This window comes from Populus euphratica, unplaced genomic scaffold, assembly GCF_000495115.2.
Source record: "Populus euphratica unplaced genomic scaffold, PopEup_1.0 scaffold95.1, whole genome shotgun sequence".
NCBI classification, from domain to species: domain Eukaryota; kingdom Viridiplantae; phylum Streptophyta; class Magnoliopsida; order Malpighiales; family Salicaceae; genus Populus; species Populus euphratica.
In genome coordinates this window covers 895,345-923,007 of record NW_011499885.1, presented here as the reverse complement: position 1 = coordinate 923,007, position 27,663 = coordinate 895,345, and the positions used below count along the sequence as shown (strand labels likewise).

Here is a 27,663-nt window from a genome sequence, read left to right as displayed (position 1 = left end):
TTTTTTTAATTAAAATTTTTTATTTATCATATTCGGTTCCTATTCTTTTTATTATTATTTATTTATTTAAAATAATTTATGAATTTTTTAATTTCTTCATCTTTTTAATTTTTTTTATCTGTCAGATTTGACTTTTATTATTTTGAATGTTATTTATTTATTTAAAATAGTTTTTAATCTCATATCCCTTTAATTTTTTTTTGTTAGATTTGATTCTTATTCTTTTAATAAATTTGAAAAAAAATTGTTAGTAATTTATTTTTCATAACATAACTAAACACTAGAAAATATTTTTTAACTTATTTTTCATAATATTATCAAACATAGAAAAATAATTTACTTTTTAAAATTCACATTCCTTAAAAAATATTTTATTTTTAAAAAATTAAATGTTGAAACTTTAAGTTCTTAAAATCACTTGCATGGAAAGTGGAACTATCCATGCGTTTTTGGGCTACCAACAGTTGAAAGAAATCATAATGTATTAATAATAGAGAACTTAAAATTACAATTCTAAGATGGACAATTTTTTTTTGTTCATATTCAAAATATTTCATGATGCTATGTATGTCCAAAGACAAATAAAACATAAATATGATATTAGTTATCTTTCTCAAAATATTTTTTGTTTGAAAATATATTAAAATAATATACTCCAAATAATATTGTTTGGACTAGCACTACATCGCTAGGATGAATTATTATTATTATATTTTTATAAGAAATAATGTCCAACCTTCGTGAGATTGTTTGAAAGAAGAAAAAAAAATATTTGATTGAGTTAAATAAGTTAATTTTATTTTAATTAGATGATAAAAATATAATTAATGATAACAAATAGATCAAAACAATAATAATAGTGATAACTTGAAAAAAAAAAATTTCAAAAAAAATAATGTAATTTAATTTTTAACTAATTAAATATAAAATGATAAAATTTAAAGAAAAAATAAAAAAACTCAAGTCAATTCAAGTTAATATGATAAATATATAACTCAAGTAATAATGATGGGATAACCATGTTATAACCTAATTATAGATCCTAAAAATGATTTGTATATTTTTCTTTTTTATTATAATTAATAAAAAATATTTTTTAGTCAAAAGAAATTTCTTCTTAATTGAGAAAAGAATTTTTTTTTTTATTTTTAATGAAAAATATTTTTTAAAAGTGAAAAATTTAAAATTATCAATTATATCAAACTTGACTCTTAATTTTTTGATTGCTATATATTTTATTTTGAATCTTTTTTTTCTTCAATTTCATCTTTTAAAATTTAATATCAACTTTAGTCTTTATCTTATTTTTATTTTTTTATTTTTATTTATTTTTTTATACTTTTTTTAATTAAAATTTTTTATTTATCATATTCGGTTCCTATTCTTTTTATTATTATTTATTTATTTAAAATAATTTATGAATTTTTTAATTTCTTCATCTTTTTAATTTTTTTTATCTGTCAGATTTGACTTTTATTATTTTGAATGTTATTTATTTATTTAAAATAGTTTTTAATCTCATATCCCTTTAATTTTTTTTTGTTAGATTTGATTCTTATTCTTTTAATAAATTTGAAAAAAAATTGTTAGTAATTTATTTTTCATAACATAACTAAACACTAGAAAATATTTTTTAACTTATTTTTCATAATATTATCAAACATAGAAAAATAATTTACTTTTTAAAATTCACATTCCTTAAAAAATATTTTATTTTAAAAAAATTAAATGTTGAAACTTTAAGTTCTTAAAATCACTTGCATGGAAAGTGGAACTATCCATGCGTTTTTGGGCTACCAACAGTTGAAAGAAATCATAATGTATTAATAATAGAGAACTTAAAATTACAATTCTAAGATGGACAATTTTTTTTTGTTCATATTCAAAATATTTCATGATGCTATGTATGTCCAAAGACAAATAAAACATAAATATGATATTAGTTATCTTTCTCAAAATATTTTTTGTTTGAAAATATATTAAAATAATATACTCCAAATAATATTGTCATGATGCTATGTATGTTTAAAGACAAATAAAACATAAATATGAGTTATTTTTCTTAAAATATTTTTTATTTGAAAATACATTAAAATAATATACTCCAAATAATATGTTATTTGGACTAGCACTACATCGCTAGGATGAATTATTATTATTATATTTTTATAAGAAATAATGTCTAACCTTCGTGAGATTGTTTGAAAGAAGGAAGAAAAATACTTGACTGAGTTAAATAAGTTAATTTTATTTTAATTAGATGATAAAAATATAATTAATGATAACAAATAGATCAAATAAAAACAATAATAATAGTGATAACTTGGAAAAAAAAATTTCAAAAAAAATAATGTAATTTAATTTTAAATTAATTAAATATAAAATGATAAAATTTAAAATAAAAATAAAAAAACTCAAGTAATAATGATGGGATAACCATATTATAACCTAATTATAGATCCTAAAAATGATTTGTATATTTTTCTTCTTTATTCAAAAATTCAAAAAAATTAAAAAATAAAAATTTTAAAAATATTTTCAATATACAAGGAGATAAATCTTTGAATTACAAAAAATTAAAATATTAGAAGAATAGTGGCATTAAATTTAGTTGACAAGATGGGTTAAAAAAGAACTTAATTTGAAATAAAATTTAAAATTGAAATTTAAGTTGAATAAAATTAGAAGAATTAATTAAATTTAAGAATTTAATTAAATTTTTAATGACTTTAATTAAAGAATTAAATCTAAAATCAATTTTGTCAAAACTGAATTATTTAACTTCTAATGGGTTTGGATAGTAGCATTTGAAGACTGGGTCCGCCGTTCTGACTTTTCACCTTATAGTCAAACAAGAAAGATCGAGCTTTGGAAGCTGTTTGCATAGCTTACAAAAGCACCCAAGCTGATAAAAAAAAAAAAAATGTCCGTTGAATGGCCATCAAGATTTAAAAGTTCTGCCTTTTTATTTATTTTTTGTTACTGTTAATCTTTTGGGCGAGAAACCTTATCAATGAATTAAATCACGGGCAGTGCTCATTTTCTGCTGTGCAATCACTTCATATGACTATATATATATATATATTCGATACATGGCTTTCTGATATAATTGAGGAAGAAAAGATACTAAATACTTGCAGCAACATTTTCATATCAGAAGAACTATTCTCTTCAACAGAACAGTCGGAATGAGTTGGCTCCTGGCTCACTATACTCAGCCACAGAAGACATTAGGCTTGGCCAGGAAGAAATCTAGGGACTCTTGGCTGCTGGTTAAATGCATGTGTACTAGGGAGCAGGGAGTAGGGACTGATGAATGAATGGGTTGTTGATGAGAATCATGAGATTGATGAATGGATCTTGTCAACGAAGCTACTGGCCCGTTTGTGATAAACTGAGACTTTCTGTTTCCATATTGATAAAGTCCTACAAAATCTAATAGTTTTGGAACAGGGCTCCCGATTAATTAGATAATTGGTTATAATAATTTCATATATATTCCATGGCCAATTAATAACTTATATTCGGTGTTTGGTAAATCAAGATAACTTGTAGCTATTACCTGTAATTAAAAGTTTTTTTAATGGTAAATATGGAGCCTTTTAGATATTTAAATAAATCTTTCTAAAATACAATAATATTATAGAGAGATATTCTCAAATATATATAGAGTATAGAATGAAGATCGTGAATTTTTATTTTAAAAAATTCATTATGTATTTATAGCCCAAAAATCTAATCATTTTATGGAGAAAAATAACTGAAGTGTAACTCCATTTCTATAATATTTTGAGTAACATTTCACTTATTTTATTCAGCAAAAGAATGGAGATATTATATGTCATGAGAGACTTTAATACACCTAATAATGGTGGTAGAGTGTATACTTGTTAAATTAAGCTTATTTATTAATAAATAAATCCTTTAAGATAAACGAAGCGAACCCAACCATACCCAGGTTGCGATAAAAAAAATCTTTGGGCTCGACACTCTTAAATAATGCACGACAAGCCCACCCTGGTGGCTTAGATGTGTCTAGCAAATCCTAAGCAAGTTATTAGGCTTGAGATTTAGATGGCAATTAATAACTTATATTCGGTGTTTGGTATATCTATTACCTGTAATTAAAAGTTTTTTTAACGGTAGATATGAAGCCTTTTAGATATTTAAATAAATCTTTCTAAAATACAATAATATTATAGAGAGATATTCTCAAATATATATAGAGTATAGAATGAAGATCGTGAATTTTTATTTTAAAAAATTCATTATGTATTTATAGCCCAAAAATCTAATCATTTTATGGAGAAAAATAACTGAAGTGTAACTCCATTTCTATAATATTTTGAGTAACATTTCACTTATTTTATTCAGCAAAAGAATGGAGATATTATATGTCATGAGAGATTTTAATACACCTAATAATGTTGGTAGAGTGTATACTTGTTAAATTAAGCTTATTAATTAATAAATAAATCCTTTAAAATTTTATATAAAAATATATAGAATTAATATCATTAAATTCAAGTATTATATTTGAATTTAAGAATATAGTGAACCTAACCATACCCAGGTTGCGATGAAAAAAATCTTTGGGCTCGACACTCTTAAATAATGCACGACAAGCCCACCCTAGTGGCTTAGATGTGTCTAGCAAATCCTAAGCAAGTTATTAGGCTTGACACATGTCAGATTTAGATGGTGCTTGGATTTAGATGTTGCTTGGATTTAACATGCACTAGTTGAAAGTGTGTTTAAGCCTAGAGTACTGCATAGGTTTAAGCACCGAGCTAGCATCATTTATACCCAACATCATTTGGGTGTGGTGTTGGGTAGACCCAATAATTATTTGGGTGTGACTTTGATCAGACCCAACAACACGATATATCTAGTGTTAAATCCAACACACTTTTATAAGGATATATTTTCTTAATTTGGTAATTTTTTTTTAATATATTGGAATCTAGAGCAAACTATCAATACATATAAGTAACATATGAAACCTTCCAAGATTGCAGAAGAAGCCACGGATGTAGAAGACTGGCCATTCTGTCATCTGTTATATAAACTGTAATTACAGTTATAACTAATCCATATAAAGTTAGTTATGACTGTTAAGTTAGTTAGACTGTGTTTGTGTGTGTTCATGTACTTGAGAAAGGAAAGAAAAATAGAAGAAAGTAAATGCTGCATGCAGATTGCAGATTTTCCAAAACATATAATTCTCTTCTTCTTTCTCTACTTCTGCATTATTCGACTCTTCTTCTGTAGCAAATTCTTCATGGTATCAGAGCCTTGTTTTTAAAAATATAAACTTACCCTTCATCATCATCAGAAAGATTTAAAATCTTTGTAGTTCTAAAAATCTTTCTCCATCTTCTTGATTCCAAAACTTTAAAATGTCTGATCATCTTGAAGAAAATGTTTGTACAACATATAAAGATGCATTCAATACCACTACTCTAAATCTTTCTGATGATTCTTCCAACTGCTATTACCTCTACCCTTCTGATAATCTTGGTACACTTCTGGTTTCTGAAATTTTCACTGATGAAAATTATATTGCATGGAGTAGATCCATGATAATTGCCTTAATAGTGAAAAACAAGATTGCCTTCATTGATGGTTTTTTAGTTCAACCAAACACCACTAATCAATCACTTCGTGTGGCATGACTAAGATCAAATAATCTAGTTCTATCATGGCTAATGAATTCAATTGCCAAATATATTCATAGCAACCTTCTTTACTTCACAACGACATTTGACATTTGGGAAGAATTAAAAGTTAGATATCTTAGAAGTGATGGACTAAGGGTCTTCAGTTTAGAGAAATCTTTAAGTTCCATTTCTCAGAACTCAAAATCTGTCACTGAATATTTTAGTGAATTCAAGGCACTATGGGGTGAATACATCAGTTATTTTCCAATCCCAAACTGCAAATGTGGAAATCTTGATTCATGCTCATGCAACATTTGAAAGCATCTAACAGATCGACAACAATCAAATTATGTTATGAAATTTTTAGTAGGACTTCATGATTCTTACTCAGTAGTCAGAAGCCAATTAATGCTCCAAACTCCTTTACCATCCATGGGCAGAGTCTTTTCCTTGCTTCTGCAGGAAGAGAGTCAGAGGTCCTTAACAAATGCAGTAGGGATTCCCATTGATTCACAAGCAATGGTTGCTGAACAATACCATAATCCAAATTCCAGATCAGGTTCAACACGCTTTGCTAAACAAAAAGGAAAAACTGAGGCAATCTGCTCCCACTGTGGATATCCTGGACATGTTGATAAATGTTTTCAAATTGTTGGATACCTTCCTGGATGGAAGGGGCCAAGAGGGAAAAGATTTGCCACCATGCCATATGCCAGCAGAAATTTTCAAAGATTACCCACTGCACATAGCACTGCTGTCTTGGAGCAACATCTTGACACTCCTAACATTGTTTTCTCTCAAGAACAGATGCAGAATCTACTCACTCTCGCAAATAGCATTTCCAACTCAAAGATAAATAATGTTACTAAAGGAGTATCTACATCAGGTATATCCTTTTCATATTATACAATATCTTTACCTCAGAATAGATTTTCTTGGATTCTTGATATAGGAGCAACAAATCACATGATCTGTAGCCCCCTTCTTTTAGAATCCATTATGCTACCTAAAAATCAGTCTAAAGTTCATCTGCTAAATGGTCAACATGTACCAATTGTTTTCACCGGGACGGTTAAATTCTCTCCTGATATCATTTTGCACAATGCACTTTATGTTCCAGCTTTCAATATCAATCTGATTTCTGTTTCAAGATTAACTGCTGATAACACTGTTGGCTTATTTTTCCTTCACATGAAATGTATCCTGCAGGATCTAAGCAAATGAAAGATGATTGGGCTTGCTGAAGCTGAATCTAGTCTATATAGTCTTCACAAACACCCTGATCAAATTACCAAAGGCTTACCTATTAGATCAATAATCAAGTCCTGTGTTGTTGCCACTGATCTTTGGCATTTACGTTTAGGCCACATCCCTATTTTCAAAATCAATCTTTTGAACAAAGCTGATCCTTCAATCACTATTAGCAACAATTTCATTTGTGAAATTTACCCCCTAGCTAAACAAAAATGGTTGCCCTTTTCCTTGTCTATTAATAAATCCATAAAGGCTTTTTAATTAATTCACATTGACATTTGGGGACCCTTCTTTGTTACTTTATATTCTAGTTATCAGTTTTTCCTCACCATCGTAGATGATTACAATAGATTTACTTGGTTATTTCTAATGAAATCTAAATCTGAAACACGAGATCTTCTTAGCAACTTTCTAGCTTATGTTCATACTTAATTCAACACCAAGATTAAAACTCTCAGATCAGACAATGGACAAGAGTTTAATATGCCTACTTTTTACCAAAAACATGGCATCATTCATCAATTAACTTGTGTTGAAACACCTGAACAGAATGGCAGGGTTGAAGGGAAACATCAACATCTGTTAAATGTAGCTAGATCTCTAATGTTTCAATTCCAACTTCCTTTAATTTATTGGACAGATTGCATTCTCACAGCCACTCACCTAATCAATCGCACCCCTTCTTGCATTCTTCAAAATAAAACACCTTATCAGGTTCTTTTTAACAAACCACCACATTACAATTACTTAAGGGTGTTTGGTTGTTTATATTTTGCTAGCACAATTACACACAACAAAGGAAAATTTCAACCCCGAGACACAAAATGCATTTTTCTTGGTTACCCTCCACACATTAAAGGATACAAAGTGCTTGACTTATCAACCTGCAAAACCTTTGTGTCTTGTAATGTTGTGTTTTATGAAACCACATTCCTGCCTATTCCAAACACAATTCATACACCCCTTGTGTTTCTTGACTATCCTTAAATTTTTGACTCATTTCCTTTATCCCAACAGAGTTACCACTAAACAATTCTGTTATTCCTGCAACATTACCTTTACAACCTTCTATTCCTCAAACTTCTCCCCTAACTAATAATAATATTTCCCAAATCAGAAGGTCCAAAAGAAATAAACATCCACTTAATTACTTAAAACAATACTATTGTGGAAATATGACCAAGATTCCTTTAGCAACTCCAAGCTCTTCAGATTGCTCCCTTCCTGGTAAGCCATACTCCATCTTTTCTTACTTATCTAATTCCAAGTTATCTTTACAATAATGTGCTTTCACCTCTTCTGTTTCATCTATTTTTGAATCAAAAACTTACAAATAAGCTAGCTCTATTCCTCATTGGTAAAATGCTATAACAAATGAAATCATAACTCTTGAGCAAAATCGAACTTGGGATTTAGTACTTCTGCCATATAATAAATCTACCATTGGATCTAAGTGGGTATACAAAGTGAAATTCCAAGCTGATGAAAGGTTGAACGATATAACGCACGATTGGTAGCAAAAGAATACACACAACAAGAGGGCATTGATTTCTTTGACACTTTCTCTCCTATTGCAAAGATCACAACAGTTAGAGTTCTTCTCACCATTGCTGCTATCAATAATTGGCATTTACATTAGTTTAATGTGGACAATGCCTTTTTATATGGTGACTTACATGAGGAAGTATATATGCAATTACCACATGATTACTCCAATCCAAATGATCCTCGAGTCTGCAAACTCAAAAAGAGCATCTATAGTCTCAAACAAGCTTCACAACAATGGTTTTCCAAGTTATCTACAAGATTGTAGTTGGTCAATCAATTGTTCAGTAGTAGCAGCAGAGATTATGATTTGTCGTGCAGAAGATGTTAGAAATTCCTATTCCACAGCATGATCAAGAAAAGACAACAACTTATCATAATAACCATTAACATTTAACAGACTTATAGGTTTATGGTGAATGTGTAGTTGGGTCCAAGAGAAAATATGAAAGATCTCTTCTAATGTGCCTAGACCACCTGGTAAAGCGATAAAGGCATCGGCATGGTTAAACATTGCATTCATTCTAGTCGACATTATGGAAACCTGAAGTTCCTCTCCAATTACTTTTCCAATGATGTCTCTATTACACTTCGGATTTCTACAAGAAAAATCAGATTCTAGCCTCTTCATCGGGAAATCTACCAACGACTTCATTGCAGTGTTAATCTATGTTGATGATGTACTCATCGCTTCCAACACTCTTATAGCACTCAACAAAGTCAAACAGCACCTTCGCACAATCTTTCCTATTAAAGATTTAGGAAACCTAAAGTACTTTCTCAGCATTGAGGTAGCTAGATTTGCCAAAGACATTGTTCTTTGCCAAAGAAAATATGCCTTAGATATACTTGCAAGTAGTGGTTGTTCTGGTGCTAAACTAGTATGTTTTCCAACGGAATCCACACTGAAACTCAGTACCCATGATGCTAGCCCTTCCTTGTCTGATCCTGCATCTTATCGTAGACTCATTGGCAGACTTCTCTATCTCACACTCACACGCCTAGATTTATCATATACCATCCAAACTCTCAGTCAATTCATGTCCAACCCGCATACAATGCATATGCAAGCTGCAGAGAGAGTTTTTTGGTATCTTAAAGCCACATCAGGTCAAGGATTACTCCTCAAAGCTGATTCTACTTTTCATTTAAAGGCTTATTCTGACAGTGATTGGGGAGGCTGCATTGATTCTTCCTCTGACAGTGATTGGGGAGGCTGCATTGATACTGGAAGAAGTGTAACTGGATATCTAGTTTTTCTTGGAGATTCACTCATCTCCTGAAAATCAAAGAAACAACCTACTGTAAGTAGGTCCTCAACAGAAGCTGAATATCGGGCTTTGGCAACCACAATATGTGAAATTCAATGGCTGACTTATTTGTTGGTAGATTTCTATATACCTCACTCTCAGCCTGCCTTGCTATACACAGACAACAAACCAACCTCAGAAATCGCCTCCAATCTAGTCCATCATGAACGCACCAAACATATACAACTTGACTGTCATCTTGTACATGAAAAACTATAGGAAGGACTACTTACCATCATTCACATTCCTTCCAGATTTCAATTAGCTGACGCACTCACCAAACCACTCGGTTATCACACACTTAATCCTATCCTTAGCAAGATGGGAATGGTGAAAATTCATTCCCATCCTGAGGGGGGATATTGGAATCTAGAGCAAACTATCAATCCATATAAAGAATATATGAAACCTTCCAAGATTGCAGAAGAAGCCACGGATGTAGAAGACTAAGGAGACTGGCCATTCTGTCATCTTTTATATAAACTGTAATTACAGTTATAACTAAGACATATAAAGTTAGTTATGACTGTTAAGTTAGTTAGAATATATATATATATATGTATTCATGTACTTAATATATATATATATATATATATTCATGTACTTGAGGAAGGAAACAAAAATAGAAGGAAGTAAATGCCGCATGCAGATTGCAGATTTTACAAAACATATAATTCTCTTCTTCTTTCTCTACTTCTGCATTATTCGATTCTTCTTTTGTAGCAAATTCTTCAAAATATAATAATAAAATCTTGGTTCATCGTATAACCATCCTTTAGCCATGTTGACTCCTTCATCACGCTAATCTTAGCAGCTTCTTGCCTGTATATATCAACCAACTTACAACTTGATAGGGATTAAGGACCGGTCAGAAACAAGGTTAATGTTTAGAATTTTTTTTCTTTGCAGTTGGTATGACTAAAGCTTATTGGTTTACTTTCTTTGAATCATCAAAAACTTGGAGAATTAGCATTTCGAATTCAGACCTTTTTTCCTCGTAACAAAAAAAAAATCCAAAAATAAAATAAAAATTGACCAAAAAAAATCCAAAAATAAAATAAAAATTGTTTGCCATTTCTTGATCCACAACCGCAGCAAAGCACGAGCAACGACGCTAGTTATAGGCTAAAAAGCTATTAGAACTGGTATGACTCCGAGTAACTTGGTTTATTGGGCCGGTAGGAAGTTGAACCGGCCTTGTGGCACAAGATGAGATAGGTAGCCCTCTTGTGTCCCTAAACTCCTACCCTACCCTTCTCAGGGCTTAAACCTGGGATCTCCAGAGGGAAATCGTAACTTAAATTTTTGAAGCATATCATGAATACGAAAAAAGAACTCCAAATATCATTTGAACCAGTTTTAGTTTGACAAGATTGCAAACTTCATATATTACCACAGCATCAGTATCTACATACTAGATAAATTTACTGTTTTTACTGCAAGGAATCAAGAAACTTACTACAAAATTACCTGATTTTGGATTTGTTTGCTTGTTTTACAATGCATCCAACTTGGTTTCATCAAAAGCATGAGTATATTTTGATGTGAATTCAATGGAATTAATCGGACAATGGATAGCAGTAATCACGTTTTGTACATTTGTTTATACATTTTCTATCTATGTAATTTGATTCCAAAGGCTCGTCAAACGCACAAACCAAATGCTTTGGATACCTTAACAGAAGCTGTCCAAAAACGTTGTCATAACATTTTGAAGCAGAAGGCAGAAGACTTCCTTGGTGATCTCATTTATTGATTCTGGACTTCATCTTCCAGAAATAAAAAATCAAGAACTGGCAGATTTCAGAAACAAGGAAAATCCGCACCAACTGGAGCAGAAACAAGAAGTTACTAACATGGAAAGCAATCCCCACAATATAAGTTACACTGTCAACAAAGGGTTGATCAGGCAAAGCAGCAACAATTCCTGACAGGAATGCAATCGCTGCTGATTGCAGCGCTATACAAGTTAGCACGGTAGCACTTGCCAGGTAGTAAACATAGGACTCATCGTTACTAACAGCTCCCCAAAATATTATGCATGCTGCAATTATGGAGCTGGTCATGGCAATCGCGTCCGAGAAAACAAACCATCTCAGATGATTGCTTGACTCTAGTAACGCTACGCCTTGCTTGAGGCCAAGATCATTGTTAAAGCCTCCAGGAAGTGTGAAAGCTGCTGCAAACGTTACTGTTGCGATTAGTGTTGCTACCATTAAGAGGGTATTTCCCATTCGCTTGTAAGTTTGAATCCTGGCAATAGCTTCTTGGTCTGCACATGGGGGATTCTTTTTCCCGGTGATTCGATTAGATACAGCGGTAAGTTTCCTCCATACGCATTTGATTATATTCTGCAGTGTTAGAAGAGTATGGTGAATACAATGTCAAGCTTTTATATGTTGTTTTTCATAACACGTAATGCACGTAGCAGCAATTGCTTTTAGGGCTACTTAAATTTCATGTACTCCTGAAAGCTATGAAATCATACTTACACAACGATATATAAAGCATGATTCTCTGATAGATCCATCAATATCAAAGACTGATTGGCCAGTTTCATTTCTGGCCCTGTGGTCCACTCTTTCATCCCATATCAAGCACCGCAGAATCCGAGTTTGTCTTTCGATAGCAGCCAAATGCAAAGGTGTGTTCCCGCCATTATCTGCTTGATTTATGAGCCATTGTAACTCTGCTATTTCCACCACACATCTGACCACATTCACTTTTCCACTAAGAACGGCAAAATGAAGAACACTCCTACCGTTCAGGTCCAGAAGCTCTCCAGAATCTGGGCAGTAGTGGATAATTCTTTCTATTACATCGGCATGACCATTCCTGGCTGCAACATGAAGGGGTGAATGGCCATTTTTATCCAATACATAAGCAGTACACTCGTCAAATTCCAGCAATCTTTCAACAGCCCTGCGGTCTCCAAGGGATGCAGCATAATGGAGTGCGGTCCTGCCATGATGGTCAGCTTCTGTGATGAGGTGTGGTTTTGCTCTCAGAAGGATCTCCATGATATCTGACATCACACAGAAAACGAGTTATATGATCTTAAAACAATACAAGAGATTGAATTCTACTTAGTACGAGTCATTTCAAGTTAGGTTACATCAGAAACCAAACAATCAGAAAGAAACACATAACAATGAGGATGTGAGCTTAAAAGATCCAATTGAAAGCCATTAGATGTGGAGAAGTAAAAAGAAAGGATTGTTCAAGCACAGGACACTACCTGAATGCCTCTCTATCACAGCAGCATGCAAAGCAGTTTGGCCCTCTGATCCCCCATGAGCTGAAGCTGGAGTTGATATCAGAATCTGATTCAAAATATCCTTCTTCCCTTCTCTAGCAGCCAGAAACAACGGAGACTCGCCAGCGTAATTTTCAAAAAAGGCCAACTTAGTATCTACCCTCAGCAACAACTTTACGACACTCATATTACCATTCCTAACAGCCTCGTGTAGAACTGTATTGTTCTCCTTGTTTCCCTGCCTCAGGATGTCAAACTTGCCAGTTTTTCCATTTTCAGTGCTTATCGTTTTTGCAGACATAACTTCTTTCACCAGAAGATCAACAATAGAGAAGTGTCCCCACCTTGCAGCAACATGTAGAGGACTGTCTCCAATCGAATTCGGCCTTGTAAGCAGAGACCTGCATCGATTATAGATTTCAACGACAACTCCTTCATGTCCAAATTGCACAGCAATATGGAGAGGTGTATTCCCTTGTGGAGTAAGTTTAGTAAGTACCCTTGGATTTTCATTGAGAAGTTGTAGGAGAATATAAACATTTCCTGATTTTACAACTCTGTATAGCCTTGAATCCATGAAATCCTACTGGCAAACAACTATCACCACTCTATCTGGGCATTTTATTGTAACGACGATGTGGTTTCAGGCGTCCACGTGAACATCTTGACCAAGAACATATAGGTAAATCAAAATTCAAAATTCCGACCGACTTTGAGGTATATCTGTGAATTATTAGTCAAGAGATTATTTACTAGTTATGTCTAGGCACTAAATATATGTTCAAAGCTCCAAAATCAACATCGACTAGATCAAACATCTAAGCACCAAATTTGAAAGATCATATGACGCTTGAATGAGCAATTAATTAATTTTTGACTGAAAACAATTTCAACATAAAAGATATATGGTACATGGCTGAAAGAAATCGTAATATATTAAATAAAAAGCAGAGAACTTAAAATTACAATTCCAAGATGGACAATTAGCATATTTTTTGTTCATGTTCATGATATTTTATGATTTTATGTATGTTTGAAGACCAAAAGCATATTTATGTTAGTAATTAGCTATTTATGAACATAGAAAGCAAGTTTCTGCTGGTAATTAGTATTCCGATTTGATGGTGCCACAAAAACAATAAAATTCTTTGGCTTGCCGTTTGGCCGTCGAGCGTGAATTTCTAGAATGCTTGACGATGAGTACACATTACGAGACAAAGTTATATTTTTCAAGAGAATCAGTCTGATGCCGTTCTCTACTCTCCAATGTTTACGAATGAATTGTCAGTATGGGCGCTCTCTTTATCGCCAATACCTACGTACCTCCCTCGACTAGTCAATGGCTATTCCCTTCCAACTTGTGGCTGCATAACAATGTTTTCCACTAATGAAACAACACCGCATCTCAATCACTGTCTCTTATTTTGAGATCGTTTGAAAGAGAGAACAATTATTCTTTTTCACGAGGTAAGCTCATAAAGTATTGTTGATATTTAAAAACTGCCCTATTTTATACGCTATGCGTGTTGAAAATGAAACTAAGATACTGACCTGGATAACACGGAAGAAAGGCAGAGGAGGCATTTCTGTTCTCAAACACTACTGCACAATTGCCTTACTCCATTAAGATCCATTGAGTCTGAGTATTCTTAAGATTTATTTTGAACATAATTAAGAAAGTTTGCCTCTACTTACCATTCATCATCATCTTAGATCTAACCTTTATATTTCTAAAGTAAGGATTGGGTTTACTTATTAGATACACATCATAAATCATTGTCTTAGGATTAATAGTTTTTTTTTTAATCATAAATACATCTATACTATTTAAGGAAAACTTTTACAAGAGGATCATAGAGACTTTTATTATTAAAAACAAGAATAATACAGCTGATTTAAATAATCTCTTTATGCATACTCCATACAACAGCTCAGATGACATTATGATCGGAGATGACTCAGGTCTATCCATTACCCATACTAATTCTTTCTCTCTTAAAACATTTCATGACACCTTTTAATTTAATAATGTTCTTTATGTACTTGTCATGAAAAAAAAAAATCTCATTTTGATTTCTCAATTCTGTATTCAAACAATGTTTTAATTGAGTTCTTACCAACTACTTTTCTTATAAAGAAAATTCAAACGGGGCAACATTTTTGAAGGGCCAAACTAAAAATGGTGTTTGTGAGTTGCTGGTATCTCCACCATTACTTCCTTTTTCCAACATGAAAACATCTTTATTTGAGTGGCATCATAAACTAGGATACCAAACTTTTTCCATTATGAAACAAATTGTTTCCAACAATAAACTTGGTTTCTCTTCTACCTTAACGTTTAATTTTTCATGCAATACTTGTCTATATAATAAAAGCTATAAATTATCATTTTCGCAATCCACAATTGTCTCTTTTCATCCCTTTGAAACTTTTTTTTTTAATGCTTGAACTTCTCTAATTTTATCAAAAGATGGATTTAAATACTAGGTAATTTTTATGGATCATTTACTAGATATATCTAGTTTTATCCTTTTAAACAAAAGTCACAAGTAAAAAATATCTTTATTAGATTAAATCCATTATTGAAAAACACTTTAATAAACCTATCTAAACATTTTACTCTGACAATGGTGGTAAATATATAGCTCTTGTTCATTTTCATTTCACAAATAGCATTTCTCATCTCACTACACCGCTTCACACCTGAACACAATAGCTTTTCTAAATGAAAACATCTTTACAGTGTAGTATCTTATGCCTCAGTTCCTTTAAGTTATTGGACTTATGCCTTAGCCTAAACAATTTATTTAATAAATTGCTTGCCAACACCCACACTACACCTCTCATCTTCATATGATTTTTTTTTAAAACAACTCCCAATTTTTTAAAACTCAAAATCTTTGGTTGTTTATGTTATCCCGGACTTCAATTATATGCAACTCACAAACTAGACAATCAATCAAAACCATGTGTATTCTTTGGATAATTTTTAACTCAAAGTGCCTATTACTATCTTGATCCTTCCATCTCTAAAATATGTCTTTAGGCATGTTAGATTTGTTGAGTTTGTATTTCCTTTCACTCTTCTCTCTACTTATTCTTCTCGTCCTCAGTTCGACTCCATTACCATTTGGTTTCCCCTATCACTTCTACTCCTCTCCTTATTTTTAGTATTGCCACTCAATTTATCATCTGCAATGGATGCTCAATAGAAAACCCCTAGTGAATTTCACCAACACAAGTCCTAACCGACAAAACCACTCAACCCCCATTTCAAGAATCTGTCATAACCACCATTTTTTAACAACCATCACCATAAATAAACTCACCTGAGTATCAACCTAAACCTCTCCACACTATAACTACTAAAGCCAAAATATACACAAACCTATAACTAAAATAAATATACACACCTAATTAACCAAAAAGTAGCGATCTTGAACCAACCACTCTAACCTATGCTCTCAAAGATCATAAATGGTGTCGAGCCATGTCTGAAGAGTATGAAGTCTTAGTGAAGAATGGCATATGGGAGCTAGTTCTCTTGGATACAATTCACAATTTAGTTAGATGTAAGTGGATTTTTAGAACTAAATAAAAATTTGATGGTTTTGTTAATAGGTTCAAGGCCTGTTTGGTTACAAAAGGCTTCTACCAATGCCTTGGAATAGACTACCAAGACATATGCAGTCCAATTGTAAAACCAACAACTGTTTGAATTGTTATTAGTATAGTTGTGAGTTGTGGTGGGTCCTTAAGGCAACTTGATGTAAACAATGCTAGGTCACTTTTTAAAGAATGAAGCATGTTGCAATAGATTTTAAATTTATTCGAGATCAAGTTCAAAATGATGCTCTTCGTATGGCTCATTTTTCTTTTGAAGATCAACTTACTGATGCATTTACAAAGCCTTTTCTATGCCAACTTTTTCTTCAACTCAAGTACAAGATTGGACTTCTCTCTCTCAATCCATCTTACCAGAGCATATTAGAGAAAATTAGTTCTTGACTTATTCATATCAGATTGTATATTCAAATTAATATACTTAGCTATCTTACATAGATATAGGATTCAATTTGTAATAACTTCCTAGTTTGTAGGATCTTTAACACTTCTCTGTTATTCTCTTAGTGTTTTTACATGTTTGTTTGGTCAATAATAAAAGCATCAGTTTTTTTATACTGCCACAAAATCCTTTGGTGTTTTTTTTAAGAATTAAAGCTATAAATTTCCAAAAAAAAAAAACTAGCAATTTCTATCCCATTTTTTGAATATTGCTTTACAACATACTACCTTATCTAGTCCCTATATATGTACATATGAAGCAAAAACTTCAATACATGACTTTCTAATATAATTGAAGAAGAAAAGATACTAAATGCATAGTACAAGGGACTAATGAATGAATGAAGTTGTTGATGAGAATCATGAGATTAATGAATGGATGTTGTTAACGACATTACTAACCCATGATGTTTGTGATAAATTAAAACTTTTCGCTTTGAAACTTTTCGCATTTATATTGATGAAGTTCTAAAAAATATAAGTAGTTTAGAAATAAGATTCTTGGATAATTGATTATAACAATCTTATATATATTTTCTAGTTAAGATAACTTATAATTGATGTTTAGTAGATGAAGATGGCTTGTGACAAGCACTTGTACTTAAAATGTCCTTTATGATAAATGTAGGGACTCTTATATACTTAAATAAATCTTTTTAGAGAAAGAAAATATAATAATATTCTAGACAGAGATACTCTCAAATGTGTATGAAGTAGAGACTGAAGATTGTGACCCTCTATTATGAAGGATTCATTATGTATTTATAACTCATGAGTCTGGTTATTTTATGAAGAGGAGTGATTGAAGTGTAACTCTACTTTTATAATATTTTGAGTTGTATTCCACTTATTTGATCTAGTAAAAGAATGGAGACATGACAGGCCATGAGAAACTTTCATACACCTAATATGTCGACGTAGTATATATTTGTTTAATTAAGCTTATTTGTTGAGAAATAAATCCTTTAAGATTTTATATCTATAGAATTAATAAAATTAGATTCAAGTATTATATTTGAATTAAAGGATGTAACAAACTTGGGATGTGATGAAAAAAATCCTTATGAAATCCTTGGGCTCAACATCCTTATATAATACATGATAAGCCTGCCTTCTTGGCTTAGCGAGGTCTAGTATGTGCCAGATCCAAGTTGCACCTGAGCAAGCTATTGAGTTTGGCATGCACCAGCCTTAGGCATGCCTAGACTTGGAGTACTGCTAGATTCAAACTCTGGCCTAACCGTATCGATACCCAATATCATTTGAATGTGGTGTTGGTTAGACACAACAATTACTTGGATTTGACTTTGATAAGACCTAACAATATTTGGGTATATTTAGTGCCAAACCTAATGCATATTTATTGAGACATGTTTTCTTGATTCAATATTTTTTTTAAAAAAAGTATAAAGATATATCAATAAAATCTTGATTTATCATATTCCTTTCTTTAGCCATGTTGACTCCTTTGTCACGTTAATATTAGCAGCTCCTTGCCTGTATATACGAACCAACTTACCACTTGATAGGGATTAAGGACCGGTCAGAAACAGGGTTAATGTTTAGATTGTTTTTTTCTTTGCAGTTGGTATGGCTAAAGCTTATAGGTTTCCTTTCTTTGAATTATCAAAGAAAGTAAAGGCAAGATGCTACATATTAATTAGTTATGTTTGAGATTGTGATCAAAGATTTAAAATTTTTATTTTATTTTATTTTATTTAGTTTTATTTTATTTTTATATTCTTAGATTTTTTTTGATTTACTAATTAATATAAAACAAAATTAAAAATTAAAAAAATATTATTTTAATATATTTTAAAATAAAAAATATTTATTATTGGAACATGCAGGAAGGACACTCGAAACATCCAGGCTATAAAAAAAGTCTCTTGCTACGTACGAAATTAGCACCTTGAATTAATGGGTGTACCATTTTCTTCAAATTGTTCTGGAAGCACTCTCGTAACTTAAAATTTTGAAGCATATCATGAATACGAAAAAAGAACTCCAAATATCATTTGAAGCAGTTTTAGTTTGACAAGTTTAGAAACTTCATGTACTACCACAGCATCAGTATCTACATACTAGATAAATTTACTGTTTTTACTGCAAATAATCAAGAAACTTACTGCAAAATTACCTGATGTTGGATTTGTTTGCTTGTTTTCCAATGCATCCAACTTGGTTTCATCAGAAGCATGAGTATGTTTTGATGTGAATTCAATGGAATTAATCGGACAATGGATAGCAGTAATCACGTTTTGTACATTTATTTATACATTTTCTATCTATGTAATTTGATTCCAAAGGCTCGTCAAACGCACAAACCAAATGCTTTGGATACCTTAACAGAAGCTGTCCAAAAACGTTGTCATAACATTTTGAAGCAGAAGGCAGAAGACTTCCTTGGTGATCTCATTTATTGATTCTGGACTTCATCTTCCAGAAATAAAAAATCAAGAACTGGCAGATTTCAGAAACAAGGAAAATCCGCCCCAACTGGAGCAGAAAAAAGAAGTTACTAACATGGAAAGCAATCCCCACAATATAAGTTACACTGTCAACAAAGGGTTGATCAGGCAAAGCAGCAACAATTCCTGACAGGAATGCAATCGCTGCTGATTGCAGCGCTATACAAGTTAGCACGGTCGCACTTACCAGGTAGTAAACATAGGACTCATCGTTACTAACAGCTCCCCAAAATATTATGCATGCTGCAATTATGGAGCTGGTCATGGCAATCGCGTCCGAGAAAACAAACCATCTCAGATGATTGCTTGACTCTAGTAACGCTACGCCTTGCTTGAGGCCAAGATCATTGTTAAAGCCTCCAGGAAGTGTGAAAGCTGCTGCAAACGTTACTGTTGCGATTAGTGTTGCTACCATTAAGAGGGTATTTCCCATTCGCTTGTAAGTTTGAATCCTGGCAATAGCTTCTTGGTCTGCACATGGGGGATTCTTTTTCCCGGTGAATCGATTAGATACAGCGGTAAGTTTCCTCCATACGCATTTGATTATATTCTGCAGTGTTAGAAGAGTATGGTGAATACAATGTCAAGCTTTTATATGTTGTTTTTCATAACACGTAATGCACGTAGCAGCAATTGCTTTTGGGGCTCATTAAATTTCATGTACTTCTGAAAGCTATGAAATCATACTTACACAACGATATATAAAGCATGATTCTCTGATAGATTCCTCAATATCAAAGACTGATTGGCCAGTTTCATTTCTGGCCCTGTGGTCCACTCTTTCATCCCATATCAAGCACCGCAGAATCCGAGTTTGTCTTTCGATAGCAGCCAAATGCAAAGGTGTGTTCCCGCCATTATCTGCTTGATTTATGAGCCATTGTAACTCTGCTATTTCCACCACACATCTGACCACATTCACTTTTCCACTAAGAACGGCAAAATGAAGAACACTCCTACCGTTCAGGTCCAGAAGCTCTCCAGAATCTGGGCAGTAGTGGATAATTCTTTCTATTACATCGGCATGACCATTCCTGGCTGCAACATGAAGGGGTGAATGGCCATTTTTATCCAATAAATATGCAGTACACTCGTCAAATTCCAGCAATCTTTCAACCGCCCTGCGGTCTCCAAGGGATGCAGCATAATGGAGTGCGGTCCTGCCATGATGGTCAGCTTCTGTGATGAGGTGTGGTTTTGCTCTCAGAAGGATCTCCATGATATCTGACATCACACAGAAAACGAATTACTACCTTAAAACAATACAAGAGATTGAATTCTACTTAGTACGAGTCATTTCAAGTTAGGATACATCAGAAACCAAACAATCAGAAAGAAACACATAACGATGAGGATGTGAGCTTAAAAGATTCAATTGACAACTATTTAATGCGGAGAAGTAAAAAGAAAGGATTGTCGAAGCACAGGACACTACCTGAATGTCTCTCTATCACAGCAGCATGCAAAGCAGTTTGGCCCTCTGAACCCCCATGAGCTGGAGCTGGAGTTGATATCAGAATCTGATTCAAAATATCCTTCTTCCCTTCTCTAGCAGCCAGAAACAACGGAGACTCGCCAGCATAATTTTCAAAACAGGCCAACTTAGTATCAACCCTCAGCAACAACTTCACGACACTCATATTACCATTCCTAACAGCCTCGTGTAGAACTGTATTGTTCTCCTTGTTTCCCTGCCTCAGGATGTCAAACTTGCCAGTTTTTCCAATTTCAGTGCTTATCCTTTTTGCAGACAGAACTTCTTTCACCAGAAAATCAACAATAGAGAAGTGTCCACACCTTGCAGCAACATGTAGAGGACTGTCTCCACTCGAATTCGGCCTTGTAAGCAGAGACCTGCATCGATTATAGATTTCAACGACAACTCCTTCATGTCCAAATTGCACAGCAATATGGAGAGGTGTATTCCCTTGTGGAGTAAGTTTAGTAAGTAGCCTTGGATTTTCATTGAGAAGTTGAAGGAGGATATAAACATTTCCTGATTTTACAACTCTGTATATCCTTGAATCCATGAAATCCTACTGGCAAACAACTATCACAACTCTATCTGGGCATTGTATTCTAACGACGATGTGGTTTCAGGCGTCCATGTGAACATCTTGACCAAGAACATATAAACAAATCAAGATTCAAAATTCCGACTGAATTTGAGGTTTGACTGTGAATTATTAGTCAAGAGATTCATTATTAATTATGTCTTGGCACTAAATATATGTTCAAAGCTCAAAGTCAGTATCAAATCAACATCGACTAGCTCAAATATATAAGCACCAAATTTGAAAGATCATTTGATGCATGAATGAGCAATTAATTAATTTATGACTGAAAACCATTTCAACATAAAAAGATATATAGTACATAGCTAGGAGTAAGGAAGACCAAGACCACTTGCAAAGAAATGGAACTTCTGAACATGTTTAAGGGAACTAGCAAACACCCAGCCGCTACAATAAAAAAATCAAAATAATTATCAACCATTAAAGTGTTTTTTTTAAAAAAATATTTTTGTGAGAAAATACGATTTTTGAAAATGCTCAATATATATAAAAAAAAAACAACTCAAATACTTAAATTCAAGTAAATTTTAAACAAATAAAAAGATTTCAAAATTCGTAGCCATTATATCTTTTATCAAAATAAAATATTAAAATTACAAAAACAATCAACATAAAAAACTTAGAAATTTATTGATAATTAAAATTTTAAAACCATTTTATTAATATAATTATAGTTTAAAAAAATATAAAAAAATTTCAAATAATTTTGGTGCGATGAGATTGTCGAAGCTTCTGTGGACTCATTCAAGCGGATTCCCCTTATTTCATACTAGTTAGATAATCTGCACGATGCCGCAGATCAATCTTTTTTTGCATATATATATATAAGCTAAGATTTAAAAGTGTTAGGTTTTTTTGCAAAACTATACCCAAGAGTCTTAAATTTGGTTACAATGTCTGATCCAAGAGTAATAGTTATAATATTAATAATAATATTAAACTTGCATTATTCAAGTTTAAGTGAGTTTGATTGCAATATCAAACCCAATAACCTTGGATATAAATCTGGCTGCAAGGTCGTATCATAAAAGTGTAATAATTAAATAGATTAAGTAAAAAGAAAAAAACATAGAAAAAAAACCAACATGAAGAAAATAACTAATGAAGAAAAAGAAAAAAATCTGAATTAACTGAGTTAACTTTTCAAACCAGGTTAACGAGTTAAACATTGAATTTATGTCGTGAAAATTTGATAACTAAATAGAAAAAAAAATTGATGGGTTACCCTAGAATTAACTGGGCTAACCCGTCAAACTCAAGATCTGTATCATAAAAGTCTGATAATTAAATAGAAAAAATTTAATATTAAGAAAGTAAATTTAAAAAAAAAAAGAAGAAAAAAAGCCAGAAAAAAAACTAAGGCATCAGTTTTTTCACTATAGACTGCATTGTACAGTCCACAATAAAAGGCCTAAAAAAGAAAAAGAAAAGGGAAAAAATAAAGGCATATACACGGGTTAATTTTTTTTCTTGCATAAAAAATATAAAAAAAAGGCTAAGATCTAATAGTGTTAGGTCTTTCTGCAAAGATATACCCAAAAGTCTTGGGTCTAACTGCAACGCTTGACCTAAAAGTAATATTTATAATATTAATAATAATATTAAACATACATGACTCAAGTTTAAATGAGTCTGACAGCAACACCAAATCCAAGAGCCTTGGATGTGGGTCTGACTGCAATATCGTGTCATAAAGTATGATAATTAAATAGATTAATTAAATAAAAAAAATAAAGAAAAAAAACCAACATGAAGAAAAAAATTAATGAAGAAAAAGAAAAAAATCCAAATTAACTGGGTTAACCCTTCAAACCAGGTTAACCCATCAAACTTGGGATTCATGTCATGAAAGTTTGATAACTAAATAGAAAAAAAAGAGTTGATGGGTTAACCAAGAATTAACTCAGTTAACCCGTGAAACCAGGTTAACCAATCAAACCCGGGATATGTATCATGAAAGCTTGATAATTAAATAGAAAGAAATTTAACATTTACAAACTAAATTAAACAAAAAAATAATTAAAAAGAAAAAAAAACTTCGGGTTACCTTGTCGAACCAGGTTAAACCGTTAAACTCGGGATCCATGTCATAAAAGTTTGATAACTAAATAAAATATTTTTAACATTAACAAAAGAAAAAAACAAATAAAAATGGACGGGTTAACCCAGAATTAATTGGGTAAACCCGTAAAACCTGAGATATGTGTCATGAAAGTATGATAACTAAATAGAAAGAAATTTAACATTAACAAACTAAAGTAAATGAAAAAAATTAATTAAAAAGAAAAAAACAAAAAAAACTCCGAGTTAACTCGTAAAACCAGATTAACCTGTTAAACTTGGGATTTTTATCATGAAAGTTTGATAACTAAATAAAAAAAATTTAACATTAACAAAAAAAAATAAAATGGACGGGTTAATCCATAATTAACTGGGTTAACCTGTGAAACTAAGTTAACCCGTGAAACCTGAGATATGTGTCATGAAAGTTTGATAACTAAATAAAAAAGAAATTTAACATTAACAAACTAAAATAAACAAAAAAAATTAATTAAATAGAAAAAAAATCCGGGTTAACTTGTGAAATCAAGTTAACCTGTTAAACCCGAGATCAATATCATAAAAGTCTGATAACTAAATTAAAAAAAAAATATTAACATTAACAAACTAAATTAAACAAAAAAAATTTTATTAAAAGAAAAAAAACAAAGAAAAAAAAGCTAACGGCATCAAAAAAGAAAAAATGAAAAAATGAAAAAAAAATAGCTTAAACTAAATTAAACAAAATAAAATTTATTAAAAGAAGAAAAAAAGCTAAAGGCATTAAAAAAGAAAAAACTAAAAAAATGAAGAAAAATAACTTAAAAAATAAAAAAAATAACTCAATCTTTATAAATTATTATAGTGAAAAATTGAGCAGTTTTAATATATTTTTAATATTTATACCTTCTTTCTCACTTCTCGTACACAGATGCCGTATGTTTTGGTGTAATAACGGTTGAATGAAATCATAATATATTATATAAAAAGCAGATAACTTAAAATTACAATTCGAAGATGGACAATTAGCATATTTTTTGTTCATATTCAAGATATTTAATGATGTTATGTACGTTTGAAGACAAAAAGCATATTTATGTTAGTAATTAGCTATTTATGAAGATAGAAAGTAAATTTATTTTTAAATTAATGGTTTTGGTTTGATTTATTTATTTTAAAAAAACAAGTTTATATCAGTTTATCTTAATTTTTTTTATTTGATTTAATGTTTTTTAGTTTGAAATAATTTATTATTTGACTAGGATTTTTTAGATTTAGCTCGGTTTATAAATATAATAACAATTATTTTTTAAAATATTTATTATTTAAAAATAAATAAAAATAATATAAAAGACTGATATATGTTTATAACATGCAATTCTTGTTATAGTGAAAATCAAACAAAATAATAATATCATCATAGATAACTTAAAAAAAAACGATAATTTCATAGGATTTTTATGGATATAGTAATAATTATTTTTTAAAATATTTTTTATTTAAAGATATATTAAAATAATATAAAAGACTAATTTATGGTTGGATAGCATGAAATTATTGTTACAGTAAAAATCAAACAAAATTGATAATGTCATAGGCATGTTTCATAAGATGCAAGGTTTTTAACTTGTTCTTCATTTCGGTGTCACCAATTAGAACTAAAATTTCCTCGGTCCGGTTATTCACATGCAGATGAAGAAATCTAGGAGCGAGAGAGTAAGGGAGGGTCCGGCCCCACTTGAATTAGCGTCGCCGGGAAGCTGGAGCTGTTACAGGCCAGAAAGACTTGCACTCCAAGTCGTCGGCCTTGAATTGTGGAGTGCAGCCCATCAAACGTCCTGATCCTCCTGATGCTGAAACCATTCACAGTAAATGCAAACTCCATTAACAACGAAGCACAGACCCAGTAGTCTTATTACGTTCACACTATCATAACATCGTCCGAAACACTGTTCGGTTTCTTTTTTGTATTTTTTCATTTTTGGACTTCTCTAGGGTTTTGATTTCTACTGGGCTTTAAACCTGCCCTTTCTAAGCGAGCTCTACCTGGGCTTTACTTGAGACCTTAACCTCTGACCTTTGCTTATGGAGTTGCTTGAGTTCGAATGGCAACGATAACAACCCGTACAATTTATTACAATCAGATTGTGTTTGATTCCCAGTTAAAAAACTGGAAGTGTCAGGGGATGAAATGATTTGAGAGTATAAAAAACGGGTTTCTGCATATGTTTGGTTCTTATACTCTTTGTATTATCTTAATTTATCAGATTTTTTATTCATTCCTATAAATTTGTATTACAATTTGATGGTGCAAAAAAAAAAAAAAAATTCTTTGGCTTGTCGTTTGGCCGTCAAGCGTGAAGTTCTAGAAAACTCCAAGACAAAGTTATTTTTTCGAAGAAAATCAGTATGATGCCGTTCTCAGCCCTCCAATGCTTACGAATGAATTGTCGGTACGGGCGCTCTCTTTATCGCCGGTAAATACCTCCCTCAACTAGTCAATGGCGGAATTAAGCAATCACCGACGAGCGCAGAGCCATTATTTTCCACTAATGAAACAACAAAGCATCACAATCACTGACTCTTTTTTTGAGATCATTTGAAAGAGTAAACAATTATTCTTTTTCTCGAGGTAAGCTCATAATGCATTGTTGATCTATAAAAACTGCCATCTTTTATACGCGTATGCGTGTTGAAAATGAGATTCAAACTGTATTTAGGAGCATGGCAACTATTGTTTTTTATGTATAAATATATTAAAATAATTTTTTTATTTTAAAAAAATTATTTTTAATATTAGTGTTTCGAATCGATCTAAAAACACAAAAAATTATTAATTTTAAATTAAAAAAAAAATTAAGAAAAAACACTGAGTTAAACCCCATTCTCAAACTACTCTAAGTTACTGACCTGGATAACATGGAACAAAGGCAGAGGAGGCATTGTTGTTCTGGAAGAATTATTGAAAGGATGTGTGTGCTGACCTGGAAATCAAATAATCTTTTTTAACCACATGTGTTAAAAGTAGACCGTCCACCCGAAGAAGTCCACACCAAATAACAGTTTAAAATGTCCAACTAGATTACCGCACGTTATAAAATAATCGATGGGCAGCTCTATTTTAATTTTTTTTAAGATGTCGCAGCGTTTTTTTTTTTTTAATAAAATTACTTTTAATATTTTTTTTATTTTAATACTTTGGTATAAAAATAAATAAATTTTATTCAAACATTACTTTAATCATGCATAATTGCCTTACATGATCATTTAGATAAGAATTTATTGAGTCTGTACGGTGATCTTCAAATCTATTTTGAACATAATTAAGAAAGTTTGCCTCTAGTTATCATTTTTTGTCGTCTTAGATCTAACTTTCATATTTTTAAAGTAAGGATTGAGTTTGCTTGTTGGATACATATCATAAATCATTATATTAGGATTAATAGTCTTTTATCATAAATACATCTTTACTATTTAAGGAAAACTTTTACAAGAGGATTATAGGTATTTTTATCATTAAAAAAACAACAACACAACTTATCCTAGATAATATATATAATAATTATCTTTTATATTATATAATAATTTTCTTATCTAGAAGTTTAAAAGTTATTTAAAACTTTTAGTTGTTATAAAGATAGAAGATTTCTATGAGATTTTTATGGGCTGTGATCTTATATTAAGACATATAAGTTTTTTAATATGGGCTGTGATCCTAAGTTAAGACGTGAGTTTTTTAATATGGGTTTTTATCTTGTCTCTAAGCTTAAGTATTTTTGAAAAAATATTCCTAGTAAAATAAGGGATTCTCTTATTCTTTAGTTAGTACGTGTAAAAGAATACAATAATATATTAAATAATGGAAAGAAAATGTATTGTGTTTGAAGGGTTCAGGCTAAAAAGATGTGAATCTTTGTATTGATCTAGTGAACCTAAATATTTATAAATCTTGATCATTTTAGTTTATCTTAAGAGTTGCATGAAAAT

General features: G+C 31.4%; 2 protein-coding genes across 3 annotated transcripts in view; both read right to left on the bottom strand.

Annotated features, from left to right (window-relative positions):
- LOC105130180 (ankyrin repeat-containing protein At5g02620-like) overlaps positions 1-13,817 on the bottom strand; it is a 16,242-nt gene extending 2,425 nt beyond the window's left edge. Inside the window, exons 1-3 of one of the 2 annotated variants that reach the window (XM_011032556.1) lie at positions 13,008-13,817; positions 12,262-12,794; positions 11,420-12,120 (exon numbers count right to left, since the gene is read on the bottom strand). In XM_011032556.1, coding sequence (XP_011030858.1) covers positions 11,515-12,120; positions 12,262-12,794; positions 13,008-13,602 — 1,734 coding nt within the window. In that variant the 5' untranslated portion in view covers positions 13,603-13,817 and the 3' untranslated portion in view covers positions 11,420-11,514. Of the gene's footprint in view, positions 1-11,419; positions 12,121-12,261; positions 12,795-13,007 lie in introns of those variants that run through there. The other variant, XM_011032555.1, reaches the window with a different exon arrangement.
- Positions 13,818-19,395: 5,578 nt separating this feature from the next.
- On the bottom strand, positions 19,396-21,844 carry LOC105130179 (ankyrin repeat-containing protein At5g02620-like). The gene is made up of 3 exons (XM_011032554.1): positions 20,997-21,844; positions 20,253-20,785; positions 19,396-20,111 (listed from the first exon to the last, which is right to left on the bottom strand). Exons 1-3 carry the CDS (start codon positions 21,589-21,591, stop codon positions 19,506-19,508), a joined length of 1,734 nt encoding a protein of 577 aa, XP_011030856.1. The 5' UTR covers positions 21,592-21,844; the 3' UTR covers positions 19,396-19,505.
- Positions 21,845-27,663: the final 5,819 nt, after the last annotated feature.

Excerpts from the sequence above, each read along its gene's own strand:
- LOC105130179 (XM_011032554.1), bottom strand. The coding sequence starts at position 21,591 with ATGGATTCAAGGATATACAGAGTTGTAAAATCAGGAAATGTTTATATC. Across the intron at positions 20,786-20,996 it reads TGTGATAGAGAGACATTCAG|ATATCATGGAGATCCTTCTG; the intron begins GTAGTGTCCTGT and ends GTGTGATGTCAG. Across the intron at positions 20,112-20,252 it reads CATGCTTTATATATCGTTGT|AATATAATCAAATGCGTATG; the intron begins GTAAGTATGATT and ends CTAACACTGCAG.